The 17,576-nt window shown below is 43.4% G+C and overlaps 1 protein-coding gene and 1 long non-coding RNA gene across 2 annotated transcripts in view; one reads left to right on the top strand and one right to left on the bottom strand.

The window, feature by feature from the left end:
* LOC136048610 (uncharacterized) overlaps nucleotides 1-17,576 on the top strand; it is an 87,303-nt gene that overhangs the window by 33,588 nt on the left and 36,139 nt on the right. The gene's annotated exons all lie outside the window — the stretch shown is intronic.
* On the bottom strand, nucleotides 695-4,991 carry SFRP2 (secreted frizzled related protein 2). Its single transcript, XM_065736268.1, has 3 exons — nucleotides 4,386-4,991; nucleotides 3,724-3,804; nucleotides 695-2,308 (listed from the first exon to the last, which is right to left on the bottom strand). The coding sequence occupies exons 1-3, from the start codon at nucleotides 4,876-4,878 to the stop codon at nucleotides 2,004-2,006; spliced, it is 879 nt and encodes a 292-aa protein (XP_065592340.1). The 5' UTR covers nucleotides 4,879-4,991; the 3' UTR covers nucleotides 695-2,003.

The following is a 17,576-nucleotide window of genomic DNA, read 5'->3' on the forward strand; positions in this document are numbered from 1 at the left end:
AATCTGTTTCCTGGGAAGTTAGGCCCATTCAGAAGAAAAATTTTAAAGACATTTCAGCAATGTATTGGACTTTAAATAGATACTTCTTCAGAAAAACTGAAGAAGTTTGGCATTGAGTTTCTTTTTCTTCTTGTGTATTTTTTTTTAATTGGTATTGTATTTCTGAAGATGCTGGTGAAGACTGATCTTGTCTTGCTTGTTCAGAGTCCTACCATTGTTTGTATATTAAATGCATGAAGACTTGGGCAAATAAGAATTTTTCTAAAACAGATTTAACATGATGAATCTTTACTTTTTTTTTCTTTCAATCCTGATAGGTGAAAAATAACGCCAAGTATATGAAATTATGATGACTAAAAAATCTTGGGTTGGATTTGCAGTGAATGGCTAACATAAAGCATTCTCCTTTTAAGTACTGGGGTTGTCATCCTCTTAATGAGAGTAAAACTTCATATGCATTGCAGCAGTGGGAAGTAAGATTATTTTTCACAGAGCCACATGGAATGGTTTGGTTGGAAGTGACATTAAAGATCATCTAGTTCTACCTTCCTGCCATGGGTATCTTTCACTAGAAGATGCTCAAAGGCCTATCCAGGGTAAGTATAATAAAACTCTAGCAAGTAATGCTCTTTCATAGAAAATATTTGTAAGAAAAATGCTGAAAGACATTGCTCGAGTTCATAGGTTCATACTATTAAGGTAGTGCAAATGGTTTATTTTCTAAGTAGGAATAGCAAACATGCACACAAAACATACCTTGTGCTACCATTTAAATTTTTCTGAATTGTTAGTTACAAATGACGTTTCTGTCTACTCTTGGACCCTTAATATGACTTTTTCAAATGTAAGAAATGGATAAATGGCTATCTTTAAGCAAGTGATTTCATTGCTATTCCACATCAGCGAAGAGGTGAGCCTTCTAGGATGAGAAGGGTTGAAATTGTAGGCAGTCAAAAGAAACCACAGAAATCTTTCCATCTTGAAGAGCTCAACAGAAATGTATTAAAATGAAGTACCTGTACCCCAACTTTCATGTTACGTGGGTTTGTCTTTGGGGAAACGAGGTACTGTGTGGTTTTCTTAATTGCAGCCAGCATTACATATTTCATGGTTCTTCTCTGTTGGTGACTGCTGGTCACTTGTGTTGGAAGGGTGAATCCTGCCATGACAAAGCTCAGTTAGACACCTTTCTCCCAAAACAGATTAAAGTGAACTTGTCCCAGAACAAATCAAGACAATGGGTGAACTATGATGTAAAGTTTATATACAAGAATATAACATTTATCTGGAGTATTTACAAGGTTAGTTAAAGCAATATTTTACAACTCTTTCAGGTTAATCACTAGGTATATTACAGTTAGGCTACAGATGGTTTAATCTGCAAAATAGTAAGAAAAAAGTTGCATTTAGAAGAACCAGTTCCAAAACATATATTTTTTTTTCCCTAAGAAAAGGGCTCAGACTTGTGGAAAATAAAATGTGAGAATGGTTAATATATTCTTATTGGTGCCTATGTATCACATGCAAGAGTCGTAACATGACCTTTATAATTTGAATATAGATGGCAAGCCATTTCACCTCAGTGAAGGAGTCATACAGGCCAGTCACACACATGCCTGTCTTTCCCTGTCTCCTACTTTTGCACAACAAACATGCATGTATACAGAGAAGCAGCAATATAAATGAACCAGCATTACAAAAAGGAAGAGGGAAAAACCTCAGATAAAAGTCACATTTGCAACCATTAAAAAAAAAAAAGCCAACTGTTAACTAAGATACTTTAATACTTCCCAAAAATAGTCATGTTTTGTTATTATTATTACAGTGAACCTATGTACATAAAAATGAATAGACATGGAGGGCTCTCTCCCTTCTTGGAGATTGGTTGCTGTGTCTCTTGACTGGGGCATCTCAATGCTCAGAGGGATTGAAGCAAGAAGGTGCGGGAGGCCTGGAGAGCTTAGGTCAGCGGAGGCTGCTAGAAGACAACACATCCAAAGCCACTAACACTGCAGTTTGCGGATGCTGCGGGAGAACCGCTTAAAAGCCCGCTGCCCTTTCTGCCACCTCTTCAGTGAGGTGATCACCAGTTCCCCAGCTTGCTTTTGCCCCATCACCAAGTAGGGGACGTTGATGTCATTCATCTCATCACAGGTACACTGGAGGCCACCTTTAAGCCAAAGCACGATCTTCCTCAGATCCCTTTCTGTAAGCCCATTTAGCTTGTAGATGGTCTTGCTCTTTGTTTCAGGGGTGATCTTGGTATCCCCATTGATGTAGGCAATCTCTTTCACTTTTATCTTCAAGGCTAATAGAGAGAGGGGAGGGGAGAGTGGGATGAGAGAGGGAGGGAGAGATTAAAAGTTTTTTTTCCCATTAGTGTGCATAAAGGGGACCTGGGGAGGGAGGTGCTCTATTGCTAATTAAACTGTCAGGGCTGACAGAAGAGGCAGCAGGTGGCTCCATTTCTAAAGCCACAAAGGGCATGCAAGTCATTTCAGTTTGAATGAACCTTAGGGCTGAAGGTTTTGGGGTTTCTTTTCTCCTCTTTCCCTTTTCTCTCTTTTTCCTTCCTACATTAATATTTTCTTCAGCTTTTCTCCAGTTTGCAAACAAAGAGGGCAGCTTTGCCATGTTAAGCAGCACTCAGTTTTTTTGCTGGGACAGGATGTATTCCTGAAACCCTATAACATAAAGGGGTGGTGGGGAGGCAAGTACCTAAACCTAATCTGAAACCTGATCTCTGCTGCAGCTGAAAAGTTCCACACTTTATTTATTAGGCTGGAGAGGATTTTAGGCAAACCTGCAAGGAAATGATATTTCACATGCATTGTTGTTTTTTTTTTAAAGAATAGATCCCATAGAGGGCAAATTTGTCCAACAGCTGCATTTGATTTGGTGAAATAACTAGGAGGGGGATACAAGACTCTTTAAGAATCTGTACGGCATGTTTAGCTTTAGGAGGATTTATCTGAGTGCAATTTGCTAGGCCAAAGCTATTGGTTGTTTTAGCAATTATATCCTGCAATAAGAGTTCCACAGATTGTTTTTTGGTGGGTTTTTGTTGTTGTTTTTGTCATTTTAAGCTTTTGAATTCTTGCAGATATTTCTAGTACAAGTCTGTCCCCGGGTATAAATACTGACCTATTATAAAAAGACTCCCCTCCTCATTCCCCTTTTCTCTTGAAATGCTAATGTGCAGATAATGCACCTTTCAGCTGTCTGCATTTAAGGGGCTCCTCTTCTAACCCCAGATCTTCACATTAAGTTTATATCCCCAACTGTCTGTGCATTACCGTCTCTGTCAAATTATATATACAGGTTCACTCATAATCTGCAGAGAAAGTCTTGCTATGTGTGAGATTGGTCATGCAGCTCTTTTTCATAGGTCCAAGTGAAACTATGCTGTACTTCTCCCAAGGCAACAGTCAGAAGAAAAATTCAATTTTTTTCATTTTATTTTCTATTTGGCTCACCTGCAACATCCATGTAAAAGAGTACTACTTTGAAAGAGTGCACAGAAAAGGACTATAAAAAGGCCACTTTTTACTTGGAGATGCAATTTTGTGTTTCGTGACTGGGACAGACACGACAGGATGGACGAGTCCATCTGGACATGAGACAAAGCCTTGCCTTTATTCAGGCACCTCTCCCTGACTCCAACAGGAGTTTACCTACTGCTAATCTCTCAAGTTTTATTCAAGAGGCTCTCCTACCACTTACCAAAGTCATTTTTGCAGAGGTTTTCCATGATGTCGTTATCGTCCTCATTTTTGTTCCTGCAGGCATCGCAGACCTTGGGTGCTGGAAATACAAGGGACAGTCCTTGTCAGACTCGAGGAGAAAGGAACAGCAGGTGGCGTTGGGAACCCTTAAAGGAAACACGGTTTTTCCATCCCTGGATGGATAGACAGACTGACTGTGTGCCTTCTCCCACTCGGTGATGCCTTTCCACTTGGCCACCCCTCACTTTCATCTCAAGCTGCTGGAGTGGAGCATATGGGGTGCTTTTAGGGTCACATAAACCAACGTTTTTCTTTTTTTGTCCCCCTAATGCTAAAAGAGTAAAAGAGGGGAGGGGGGGAAACTCCCCAACCCCACGCTTCAGCAACGATTCCTGCAGGAAAAGGATGCCTGACTGACTCAAGGAACAATGTGGTTCCAATCAGGAGTCACAGATCTTTTCCACGAAGAGGGAACCGCTGCCAGCCTCATCCCTGAGCACTTCTGAGGTGCTGGGGGTAGCTCTGCAAAGCCGACCCCACAGCACTTTATTTCAGGGCTGCAGGGAAAAGATAGCAGTCCCTGGGGCTGGGGTGTCATGAAGTGAATCTCTCTGAGTGTGACCGAGCAGAGGACCCGGCATCAGGGCAGCTGCCTCTTACCTTCCCTGGTGACCGGGAGGATGTGGTCGCTGCTGGCCAGTGGGATGCAGAGGTCATTGTCCTTGGGGAAGCGGCTGCAGTCCAGCATGTCAGGCCAGGGGAAGCCGAAAGCAGACATCACGGGGGCACAGCTCTCCTTCACCTCCTCACAGAGCGAGTGGCAGGGCTGGATGATCTCGTCCAGGTCATCGATGCAGACGGGAGCAAAGAGGGAGCAGAGGAACTTCCTGGTGTCGGGGTGACACTGCTTCTGCACCAGTGGGATCCAGGTGGAGGCCTGCTCCAGCACCTCCTGCACCGTCTCATGCCCCAGAAGGTTGGGCAGCCGCATGCTCTGGTACTCGATTCCGCGGCACAACAGCATCGGGGCGGGAATGGGCTTGCAATTGGAGCGCTTGTAGGAGAAGTCGGGCTCCCCGAACGGGAAGAGCCCGGCGGCCGAAGCCAGGCACTGTGAGGCCAGCAGAAGCAGGGCACAGAAACGGGGCGGCATGGCGGGGCGGTGGGCTGAGCGGGGTGCCGAGCGGGCCCCAGCCCAGGCTGCTCTCCTGCCTGCCCAGCGGGGACGGACGGAGGCTGTGAGCGAGGTGCGGGGGCAAGCGGGAGTTTTCTGGATGTTTTGTATGCAAATGGCAGGGGGAGCGGAGGGCTGGGAGGAGCCTGGTGACAGCCATCCGTAAAGGATTGGTCGCTACTTTCTTGCTCTGCCCTGGCTCTGGGGGATTGTCTTTTGGCAGGAAATCCTGAAAAGAAATGTTACCGCGTGTGCGTGGGGAAGAACAAAAACCCCCGGAGCCCCTCGTCCTAGCAGGGGATGCGGGGATACTTTGGGGTTGCGGCTGAATCGAGGTGACCTCTGCAGCTCCCCGAGCTGCTGCGGAGCGGCAGGGCTCCTCTCTGTTCGTCCTCCCGTATCCACGTTTGGTCCATTCACCGCCGGGAGTGAAGTCAGTGAAGCGATGTTGCCGGCTCGCTTCCGCAAGCTTGGGGCCAGGCCACCTGGGCACGGGACCAGGTGTAAGCCAGCTCATTAAGGGAGAATGCAAGATGACCCATTTGCAGCACCCAGGGCAGCGAAGGGCAAGGGAGGAACAAGACATGATCCACAAGCATGCTCCCTACCCCCTGATGGGGGCACCTCCCTGCCTGTGGGGCTGTTCCACAGCTGCTGTGCTTGAGGGTCTGAGGATGGACCCCTACAGAGAAGCTCCAAACGTGCACCTAACTCCCTTCGAGGTGCTGAAGACAGAGCTAGGCAAACCCTGGACCTAACGCTGCTGGACCAAAAGTCCCCTCCCCATCAGGGATTTTTCCTCAGTTGTGAGCGTCCAAGGGTTTTTGACATGTCGTTGCCTGGCATGTTCTTTTGTGGCTAAGAGTGTGGGGCTGGCCCCATGCCATGCAGGCACATCATTTTCCCTTCATTCCTGTCTTCACCTCGAAGTTCCCTCAAAGAATTATGTTTGTGCTGATTTGCCACCAAGGGAGAAGCAGCAGACAAAGCACTGAGATTCCAGCACAGCTCTAGTGCATCTTGGATATTTCTGTGATTTTTAGTAATATTATTTATGGGATTATTGTTGAAGAGAGTAGGCCAGCGTAGTATCATTTTATGGTAAACCACACTCATTAATCAGCTACTGAATATATCTTCTTATAGATATGTTTTATGGGAAATCAGCCCTTCGCACAAAACTGTTGTAACTTCTGTAAATTGCACAGTCCCTATACATCCAGTTTGGGTCACTGTCAGCAAAAGAAAGGCAGGGGACCTGAAGCATCCACTGGGAGAGCAACAGACAGCCACACTGAGTGGTTGGAGTGCTGCCCTGGGCTAGCAGCTGGTACCATTTGAAGCCAGTGCCAGTCATTTCAGGGAAGGTTTGGAGGACCTTTTCAATAGGGCATGCTCATGGGTGTGACTTCCCTGCAGACCAGCCTCTCAAACACTGAAAACAAATGCCATGGATGTCTAACACCCCTTGTGGAAGTTCTTAAAAGTAGTCCATTTCCTAAAGCTTAACATATTCATGCCATCTATCTGCATTCAGTTCATTCCTTTAAACAAAAGATCTGTAGCACTTGACCTCAATCGGCTTCCATGGCACCAAGCCCTACAGATGACTTATGGCGTCCATTTTAAGGCTGTTTTACCAAGTCCTGAAGACTGCCAGAGGCTGTTGCTGTTGCTGCTTGCAGGAGATGTCACCTCCTGGAGCTGGTCCCACAAGCCTTGGTCTGCAAACTCCTTCTCAGGAAGGAGGATCTACCAGTGTGTTTGCTCTCACTCTGAATGAATGATGAGGATCTTTATAAAAATGACTTTTCTGTAATTTTATTCTCTCCTTTTTTTTTTATTGCCCATCACTTTTTGTGCCACTGATGTCCCTTCAGGTGGGGATCAGTGTGGTCAGAAGACAACTTTCCAGCTGCCTGTGCCACTCTCCACAGACAACTAGCTGTGCCAAGTGCATGCAAGCACCCAAGATCTGAAGAGACTACAGATAATAATCAGTTTTGGAGGATGAGACATTTTTGATAGAAATCTGCTCAGTTTTTTCCACTGTGTTTGCTTGTTTGTTTGTTTCCTGTTTACACACTGTTTTTTCCTAGATTAAGCTTTGGTTTGTAATGTGGCTTATGAGATCTCCCTATTTCTAATCAATGTTGGCAAACTCATTCACTATAAATTTGAAATGACCTGAGATCGTGTAAACACAACAAGCTCAAGCCTACGAGACCTCGGCAATCACTGTCACCCTCACTTTGCTCACTTGCAGGGAAAGCAGTGAAGTAGGAAGCTGAGCTCTGTGCTTTTCCATGCAACTGGGGTAGGGCTCTTTGGGCCTGCAAAGCCAAATGATGTTTGGGAGCCCAAGATTACACAGGAGACTGCAGTGAGCCCTGGTGAGATTGCTGCTCTCTGCCCAGATCCTGCAGGATACGGCCCTTCCTATCATAGGCCTTCCTCTGCAGGAAGGAAAACAGGACTGATGAAGTGCAGTGAGTGGACAGCCTGGGGTCCCCACCCTAGAAGAAAAACTCTGAAGAAATAGTCTGGTGGATGGTAGTGAAAATGAATTAAGAAAACTGTGGGGAAAATGAATTGACTTCTTGGTGGAGGGATCTCTGCTATCTAAAGAGTGTGTGTGATCTGGCATCGGTTTCAAAGTCATGGTGCCACTTCCTCTGTCTCAAGACTTGGTGTGAGCTCAGATCTTTTGTACCTCTTTCTGGCCCAGGCCAGAAAGGGCTGGGGGAGATGCATTCATGCTTCATGGTGTAGTAAAGATTTTCTTCAAAACAGGAAGCATTAAATGCTGTCAGTGAAACTATCCTTTGTATATTTTTATAAATCTGCTTCCCTGAGATCACTTACTTTGAGATCCCTTACCTTAGTATATAGTGCATGTGAGGGTCACTCTGCAGCCCCCCATGACCTGTTGACATGCTTTGCTGATGTGATGAGTTTGAAGTAAAAGCCTGATGATTTAGTTAGGGTGAACCCTGCTCCTTTACTACAGACATACAGGCAGTACCATGCTTTTTGGCTGCAGAATCATCGGGTAAACTGTGTCTGCAGGGGACCGTGAGCTGCTGCAGCTCACAGATGGGGTGGCCAGACCAAGTAGGTTGGAGAGATCCTGGCTCTGGGGACTCTGTAAGCATTAACTTGAGACTTGAGCAATTACTTTTTGGTTAGTAATGTTGTAAAGGAATGGAAAAACTGTGGCTTATTAGCTCATTCTTGTCAACCCATGAAGTGGCAGTGGTGAGGACAAAGCTGGCTTTCTCCCTGCAGTGTAAAAAAAATCTGATGAAAATGTTTGCATATCTTTAATACCTATCTCTAGTGTCAGAGTACCCGAAGATTATTATTACTTGAATCTCACAGTTATCTTTGTTGGGAAGGGGTGGGAAATAGTATTGCACAGGTTTTGATGTGAGGCAGCTTAGCAGCAGATCATTCCTGACTGTTTTGGTGGCTGATAAGGTGGAACTCAACATTGTCCAGATCTGGGACTGGGCAGCAGTCTTGTTTTCTCTTACCACAACATTTCAAAGCTCTGTTGTCAAAAACTGCATGTGCTGTAAATTTATCTTCTTTCTTCCCCTCCCTGTTCTGAAAGGAAACCTAAAGAAATCACTGAGCCTTTCTTTCCTTCATTTACAGTGCTCAGTTAGGAGGCAGCAGTGTATGGTGTAACAAGCAGCTTGCTTGTGGGGTGCCCAGCATGGGCTGAGTGGTGCAAGTTGCTGTGTGCATGGGGGGAAATGATTGTCTAGGAATATGAATGAAGAATTTTGTGGTGGCGCTTGTGCATGCTGTGTAGTTAATTCTTTGTCCAGTGACACCAGGTATCAATGTTCAGCATGCCGTGTTTCTACCAGCTGCTCCTGGGCTATTCTGTTCACCAGAAGCACTGGGCTGGGGACTGGAACTCTAGCTCATGCATAATCTGTGTTTGATGTCAAAAAGGTTTTTTTGACATCAAACACAGATTCTGACATCAAACACAGATCAGACTGGGGCTGATTGCTTTCAAATTGAAAACAAGCCCAAGTCACATCAAGTTATCTACTTTTAATATCCATATATTAGCACAATAGTTCCCTTGCATTTAGTACCTTAAAATTTTCAGGCAAGTTTTTACAATTTTGAATGTTAACCATAGGAACATTATTAAATATTCTTCCAAGCCTCTATATTTTTAATGTTGCATTCTACTTCCCTCATCTCACATTAAATGGTAAATGTAGGTACTTGTATGCTGTGCTATACACACACATATAGATATGTATGTAAATTCAGATCTATATGTGAGCTAGTGCTTTAGCAAGTTATGATCCTTCAATTTATCTGATATCTATCTATATCTGACTACAGTTTCTGTCGTGGTGAGCTTATTTTGCTCATGCAGAATGTGTTTGTGATTACTGCTCTTGTTATTATCTATTTCATCTAAGTGCTGGATGAGAATTAGAGATACCAGAGACCATGACCTACATGACTCCGATTGCATGGTACCTGGGGTTCCTAGAGTATTTTATAAAAATCTGTAATGCAAAATATCTTTTCTTTCCTCTTTGCAGAGTTTTCAGCCTCTCCCCTCCCCGTCCTCTTGTAGTCTGGTAGTAGCAAGCACTTTCAGCAGGGAGCAAGGCCCCACTACTGGAGCTGTACAAAGACAGTGCTTATGGCAAGGGATCTGTGCTCCAGGTAGGGGATTCATGCTGCAGGAGGAAATAAAGGAAAATAGCTGTTTCCCCATGGTAATGGCAGCATGGGGCAGGAGCGCTACCTTTATAAGACTTCAACAAGATTTTGTACTTGATCCAAAGCGTTAGGGGTCTAGCTCCAAATTTCACTCTTCAAATCTGGGCTTGGACAGGCTTCGGCCACCTATGGTAGCATTTATCTGATCAGTAGCTTGCCACTGCTAGGAGAGTACCCATGGGTGTGTGGTTGTCTTAGCACTGGCCCCATGTCTGAGCTCAGCAGGGTGTCGCAGACAGCAGGTGGCTTTTGCTGATTTCTGCCAGGTGACTTTGTCTACCATGTGGACACGAGCTCCAGTGTTGATCTGAGGGCTGGGGATCTTGTCAAGCTGCAGGGAAGAAGCTGCCTCTTTGCCTCTGTGGTGCTTAAAAGAGAAAACAGCTATAAATGAGTGTGGGAGTGAGTCAGATATAGAAACCCATCTTCAGAACCAATTCCTACTGTCAGGAAAATGTTCAGATTTGCAGCTGAATACTCTAATGGCCTCAAGGATTGGACATGAGTTAGTTGTCAAGAGAAATAGCTTCTAAAGAACAAATTATAATAAAACATGCTTAAACAAGTAAAATGAGAGAAGCTGTTGCCTAAAACTATGCTGTTTAAAAAATATAATTAAACCTATTTAAAATAAAGGAGTGAGACAATCAGATCTCTTTGACACTATAATCAAATCAACAAATGAGTCTCTGTTGGATTGTGGTTAAATTACAAAGTGATTTAAATCACTGAGCCAGTAGGCACATACATCAGTAATTAAAATGCATTTGCAGACTATAAAATTGGTATTTCCATATATTTATTTTTATAAAATTCCAGATGTTTGAGGCCCATTCTGAAGAACCTGATGCAGGACCAGTGTGAGTGAAATAGCTCATGATGGTGTTACATGAGTACTGTTCAAGAAGTTCAAAAAGTATTGAAAAAGCAGCAGCAGTCACTTAGTGAGCAGCCATCAGCAAGGAATATTTTCGAACTTTTGGTCATTTTGAACACACACTTCTTCCCCATCTGTGCTTTTTATTTCTTGATACATGCATGTGCATGCAGGAAACTTAGGAAAAAAGGATGAGGAATGCTCACTCATTTTCAAGTGCTGGGTTGCTCGTTACAAGTTTTCTTTTGTCTGTGCATTTCCCAAGTGCTTCTGATAAACAAAAGTGATACACAAGTGTTGTGTTTTTCTCTTACATCATTATCTGGATTTCCTTCTTAAGACATTGCAGTATACTAGAGCAGCAGCTCTGCTGAACAAAAATCTTGTTTGCTAGGTTTACTGCACTTCGCTAGGTTTTACTGACTTTTATTCAGATATTTGTGTTTTTATGTGATATAAAAGAGCTGTGGGCTGAAAACTTGACTGTAAGTCAAACCTATTCTGACCTTGGCACACAAGTTGGTGCTTGGTTTTCTGGTCTGGTTGAAACTTTGCTTGTTTTGCAGGAGACTGTGTCTTGCCACCCATGTTCCTAACCAATATGTAACTGGTTTAATTTGCTACCGCTAGGGAAAACTTAGATTCAAATTCAGGATGAAAAAGGTGAGAGCATAATTCTCTGGTTTATTTGTTTAAGATTTCCTCTCTTGTAAGGCTTTGGAGCAAACAAAAATTTGCATAGTTGCTAAAAGTAAGATTTATATATATATATATACAGATAGTGTAATAGATTCAATACACAGAGAGTGTATTAGATTCAGGTTAGAATTAATATTTATGCCTGAGTAAAAAGAGTAAGATTAAATTGTTTAGTGAAATTCTATATCATGGAAAACACAGATACCTTGGTTTACACACTTGTATCCTTAGCTACTTAGGAGTTACACATTTGGAACTTGAAAATATCCAAGCTGGAAAAACATGAAGAAAACTGAAACAAATCTCTAATTGATCTGGTTCAGCACAAGTTGTATTGAAAATTATCCTTCCAATTTCAAATTAAAACCTTAAGAATGGTAATATTAGATCAGATAAGAGTTACTCAGTAACATGGATTTCTATCTCTTCTGTCATTTTTTTTTTCCTTCTTCAAATGCTGCATGTTTCTGCGGACTGTTAGATTTCAGCAGGTGCTGCATTGCACAGGCACCCAGGGTGTGCAGCTAACAAAGGTAGCTCATTCTGGTGTTGGGTCATCAGCTAGGTCGAGCTGGGGCACCTTATACTGCCATGCATTCAAACAGCTGGTGATCCATCCCAGCAAGCACCCCAAAGTGACAAAAGTTGCTGTGCTTGCTGGGATGGCCCCAAATCCAAGGAGAGCCATCCCTGGGGCAGCCACCTTCTCTGCCATGGGGAGAGGCAGTGACGGTGTCGCGCAGGGCTCTGCTCAGTGCGCAGCTCTGGGCACTGTTAGCTGTGCTCCAAGTGCACATCCCATTCAAATTATTCCCAGCACCGGGGTCAGTGACCTCGCCCTGCCATTACATCATTCCATTGCCCATCTTAATAGGGACGTTTCTCTTCTGCCTCCTTCAGAAAGGGCCCACTGACAGTTCCCAGGAAACCTTTGTCTGCTCCACGGCAGCTCTCACCCGCTGGGGGCCTCAGCCCTGGGATTCCTCCCTCTGCTTTGTGTCATCAGCCATGGGCGTTTTACAGCACCATTAACCTGGGCCCCCAGCACAGGCAGGAAGGTTCAAGGCAGTCTGCCTTTCCCCCTACGCCCCCCCCCCCCCTTCTTTTTTTCTTTATTTTGTATTTTACTATAGAAATATTGTCTTCCAGTCTTGGCTACTAAAATCTAGTGTGCTCCGACTCAAATGGAAAAAGTGAGGAAGGAAATCTTAGGGTGAGGCGTAGTATCGGGTGATGTTAGCCTTGGCTTGTGTGCTGTTGCAGAGCACTCTTCAACTCTGAAGATTATCTTGTTGCAGTTTGCCTGAGGTGTAATTAGCCTGCAAAATGATCTGAGAGGCTCCAGGAGTGTGCGAGATGTGTGCATCTGTGATTGCTGTTCCGACATATAGGCTGCACAGATTTAGGGATTGAACCACTCTTCTTTATGAAGAGCAGGGAAGAGTCTAATTCAGACAGAAAATTGTTTTTGTTCTTTGGCCATATGCTATGTATGGAGAACATTTGGCCAATATTTGATTGAAAGTTCCCCAGGATGGGTTTTGCACTAAGTCTATGTCTCCTAGTGCATGTGTGCAGGTTATTTTAATATCCTTACTCATGCTCTGAGTGGAACTGGCAAAATGGAAAGGAATCCACTTAGCTCTTCAGACTGAAAAGCCAAAATAATCAGGCTTTAAAAAGTAATCTCATTGGACATACTCATCTGTGCTTTGAACTGTTTTGACAACAGATCCCCCCGCTCTCCCCCCCACGCTATCTCCCAGAGTTCCAGACACAATTGAGCTCACTTCTCACTAGAAACCAGAGTGGGTCTGCAGTATATATTTCATTAGAGAGAAGGCAGGGACTAGGTAAAAAGCTAGTAGAAATTAATATGCATTATGGTGTTCAAAGCATTCTTTTCCCCCCTTGAACTATTTCTTAGACCAATTATGTGAGAAATTCATTATATGTGAGGATTTTGTAAGAGCAGAGTGAATTAGCTGTTTGCAGACCTGCTTCCCTCTATAAATGGGTACGAACCATATGACAGTGGGCCAGATTTTACTGTTCTAGGCATCACTGATATAGCTGTTTATTCTCCAAGCCTGGAAGAGATCCAGCAGGATTTAGTTTTATGAGGTTTAATGTAAAGGTGTTGTATTTCATGAGATGAAATCATAACACAGTGGGTTTGCAAGAATTCTGAAAGATTATTTTTTCAGAGTGTTGGCAAGCACAATTCTCCTGTGAATTACGTGTCTAAAAGAGAAATATAGATCTTCTTTCATTGGGTTGAAATTATAACTAATCCTTAATCCTTCCTAGATGGCCTGTCATTAATGCTGGCTGTGCACGCAAATGTCTGCAGGTAACAGCTTTAATTCTGTAATGCTATGCAATGTGTGACTGTGTCTCTGACCATAGGAGTTCTCAGCATATTTGAAACGCTTGCTGTTATTCTTGGAATGTGTCTCTGAATTCAGTTTTTTTGCTGTACCTCTTAACTTTTTGAAGAAGGGAGAAATGCATCTGATATCTCTGACCTATGTGTAGTTGTAGAGGGCCTAATAATATTATTTACTGCATCTGCAATGTGTCCATGAATACCTATATTGAGCATGATCTGGACATTTTCCTTGGACTGTTTGACTCTGAAGAATGATTCTGAGCAGTTACTTGAGGTTTCCCTCCTTATGTTTCCTCATATATTAAGCAGATGGTGTCTCACTGATTTAATGGTGGCAAATCCCAGCTACTTTCCTCTGCTGTACATCAATCTCTCTGTTTAATTTGCTTTTTCTGGGAAAGCAGAAGGATGGCTCAAGGATGAGACTCTAGGATGGGAAAAACCTGGCTTCCATTTTCAACTTTGCATAACTCAGTGTGATTTTGAACAAATCATTGATCTCTCTGCATATGCCTTGTTTTCTATTAAAGGGGCTTAAGAAAATCTGCTTGCCACAGAGGGTGGGTCATTGTAAGACTTAGTTTGCTAACACTCATCCCAAGACCCTTTGAGTCTTCTGCAGTACTGAGCTCTGGAACTTAGCTTTTTAGCCCATAATGGGTGGATATTCAGCCCTGTTAGCAGTCTAAGCAAAGCTCTCTTTGGGCTGGATGAATGTTCACAGGTAAAACAAAATCCTCTGGTTGTGCTCTTTTAGGACAGTCTATCTTCTGCCTATGAGGAAAGCTTGCATTTTGCTTCTTACAGATTTCTAAACATCCTTGGAGTTTTGTATATGGAGTGGGCAAATGCTGACTACTTAACACAGGTCTGATTTAGGAACTATTTTAGGAGCATTTACACCGTAACATACTCTTGAACCGGGGTCACCCACTATCATGTTGTTGGCATCACAGACGGTCAGAAGAGGCACTGTATTAGTTACTTTGCCCTTTTGCTTGTACTTGGAGGTGACAGAAATGCGTAGCTGTGTTACTTTCTGGTTTAGATTTACATAAACTCTTTTGCAGAGGGGACCTTAAACACTGGTTCTCATGTGGTAGCTGGGAGCTTAAACTCAAAATGTCTTCCAGTCTGGCAGCCATTAATCTGCTATTGAAGATGTAAGTCTGATATCCCTGATTACTTACTGTGTATTGATTTCAGCGCAGTATGTTCTTAATGTTCTTGTGTCTTTTGCAAGTTGCAAGTCCTACTGATGGAGTGAACTTCCCCTCCCCCCCCCAAAAAAAAAGAAAAAAGAGAGAATGGTACTGACTACACACAGATAAGGGAATTTCCTCTACTATGTTGTATTTCTCTTGTGTTATGGTTAAGAATCGTCATATAAAAGCACTTAGGGAAATGTTACAAGTTAGTACAGAGTAACTAATTTTTAGCTCTGAACCCCACATCAAGAAGAAGTAGTTGATCCTCTCAGATGGCTGGAAGGAGCCTGCCATACGCAGGCCCTGGTCTCCATGGGAAACTTGAGCTGGCCTTGTATCTTCTGAATGGACAACAAAGACTCCTGAAGGCCTTATTCTCTGCTCCATTAGATTTAAAGAGAGCATGGCCAGCATCTGAAGGGAGGTGATCCTCCCCCTATACTCTACCCTGGTCAGGCCTCAACTGGAGGTACTGTGTCCAGTTCTGGGATCCCCAGTACAAAAAATACAGGGCTCTCCTGGAAAGAGTCCAGTGGAGGGCTACAAAGGTGATAAAGGACGTGGACCACCTCCTTTATCAGGAAAGGCTGAGAGACCTGGGTCTGTTCAGTCTCGAAAAAAGAAGACTCAGAAGGGATCTGATCCACATCTATTAATATCAAAGGTGTGGGAGGCGAAAGAACGAGGCCAGACTCTTTTCAGTGGTGAGTGGCAACAGTACAAAGGGAAATGGCCACAAACTGAAGCATAGGAAGTTCTGCACAAGTGTGCATGGGAACTTCTTCACAGTGCAGTGACGGAGCACTGGCACAGCTGCACAGAGAGGTGGTGGAGTCTCCTTCTCTGGAGATGTTCAAGACCTGCCTGGACACCTACCTGTGCAACTTGGTCTAGGGAGCTGCTTTGGCAGGGGGTTAGACTCGATGGTCTCTGGAGGTCCCTTCCAACCCCTACAGTTCTGTGATTCTGTGATTTCTGATGATAATATAAAACCTGATACAGATGGAGGAGCTACTGAGGGGTGGTGATCTGATAGTCCTGGGCTCTAGGTGATCCTACTTGGTGATGAGTTTTGGACCAAGTGGTCTCCAGTTATCTTTCCCCACCTCAGCCATTCTGGGATTCTATGCATTTCTGGAGCCATGAGGGGTATGGCTGCTTGGGGCAAATTGAGCCAGCAGTGCCTTAGGAGAAACTGGTTCTCAGAAGTCTAGAGTCACCATTCTTGAGCATTTTAAGTGCCTGGTTTTTGAGGCTTTCAAACAGCACAAATACACAGACTCATTCTGGGAGCACATGGAATATAGCATGGAAGATCTCCTGGTAAATATAAAACAATCAAACAACGAAAGCCTGGCTGTCTCATAACAACTACATGATGAAACATGAAATGTTACTTTCCTTGAAACTCCAATTTTCTGTGATTTATTTTGCCAGTCTACAATCAGAAATAGCTGCTCCATCAGAGTAGGGAACGCAAATAGAGCTGAGGTCAGAGTTTGACACAAAAGTGATGTATGAGCTGGAGTCAAGGAGGAATTCTGAGCTCCCAGAATAGAAAACATGCTGTAAATGTTATATTCAAGGTGAAAGGAGTTGCAAATACTTCAAATTATGGGTTCTACGGGAAAGTGAAAAGATGATTTCCAGAAGGTAGCCAATACCAAAGCCATCATTTATCCCTAGTGGGTATCTAGAATAGCATGCTGAAGTGGTGTCTGATTAGGTTTTTCAGTTTTCCCTAATCTGTATACAAGAATAAAATCAGTAATGAAAAGTGTTATTCTTTTGCCAGTGGTCCTGAGAGGAGAATTTGGCTCTGAAAATGCTGGGAGGATGCAATAGTTTTCAGAAATTGGATTCCTTTCACCAAAAAAAAAAACAAAAAACCACCAAAAACAAACAAACAACAACATAAACCCCAAAAGCCCAAACTTTTAACGTATGGAAAAACACTGCATTTTTGTCTGCTCTGGGGCTGAAATGTATAGGGTTTCAGAGGAGATGAAGCCTCTTGACTGCTGAACCCCATCCTTCCCCTAACAAATCTTCAGGCCATTTGTTCATAGAGCAGACTTCAGCCAAATCCCTCAGCTCCTGGGGGTAATAGCACTCTTTGGACACAGTCTGCCATTGGTTAAGCGCTTTGCTGTGAGGAGCCCTTTTTTATTGCACTGAATTGCTCAAGCTTTGCTGGCAATCCGAGGTTTTGTCTGTGTGCATGTGCGTGGATATACTTATAATAATTCTGTGTTTAACTATTCCCCTGTGTGTGTATGTGAATGTTTCTGTGTATGTACATGCTCTCTGTGTATATAGATATTCTGATTGTGTGCATGCACGCAGTTTGAATGCAGTAGTTGCATCCTTTTCTGTTTTATGCAGCCAGAGAAAAGGCGTGCTCATCTTGGTTGTAGTGCATCTTTACAGTTTTTTCTTTTTTATTTAGGGAGGCATATATATTTTAGTGCAAATATGCATGGACATCTGTTCATAAGCACTGTATCCGACTTTCCTATCAAGTAACCCATGTATCCTGCATCAATCAGTCATGCCTGGCATTGCAAGTGTATTTTGAGGCAGGAAGGTGTGCTGCTACAACTTGTGTGAAATACAGTGAAGGTAGCTGTGTTACTGTTTACAATTTTTTTTCCCATTGTTTCCCTTTTTCTCTTTCCTGAGATGCGTATGCTTGTCCTTGCAATGAAAATCAGGTGGTTAATTAGGTGGCATGTGG

Source organism: Cyrtonyx montezumae, unplaced genomic scaffold (genome assembly GCF_038088225.1).
Source record: "Cyrtonyx montezumae isolate F1298 unplaced genomic scaffold, pur_monq_1.0 scaffold_2, whole genome shotgun sequence".
Lineage (NCBI taxonomy): Eukaryota > Metazoa > Chordata > Aves > Galliformes > Odontophoridae > Cyrtonyx > Cyrtonyx montezumae.

Excerpts from the sequence above, each read along its gene's own strand:
- SFRP2 (XM_065736268.1), bottom strand. The coding sequence starts at position 4,878 with ATGCCGCCCCGTTTCTGTGCCCTGCTTCTGCTGGCCTCACAGTGCCTG. Across the intron at positions 3,805-4,385 it reads CCTCCCGGTCACCAGGGAAG|CACCCAAGGTCTGCGATGCC; the intron begins GTAAGAGGCAGC and ends TTGTATTTCCAG. Across the intron at positions 2,309-3,723 it reads CCTCTGCAAAAATGACTTTG|CCTTGAAGATAAAAGTGAAA; the intron begins GTAAGTGGTAGG and ends TCTCTCTATTAG.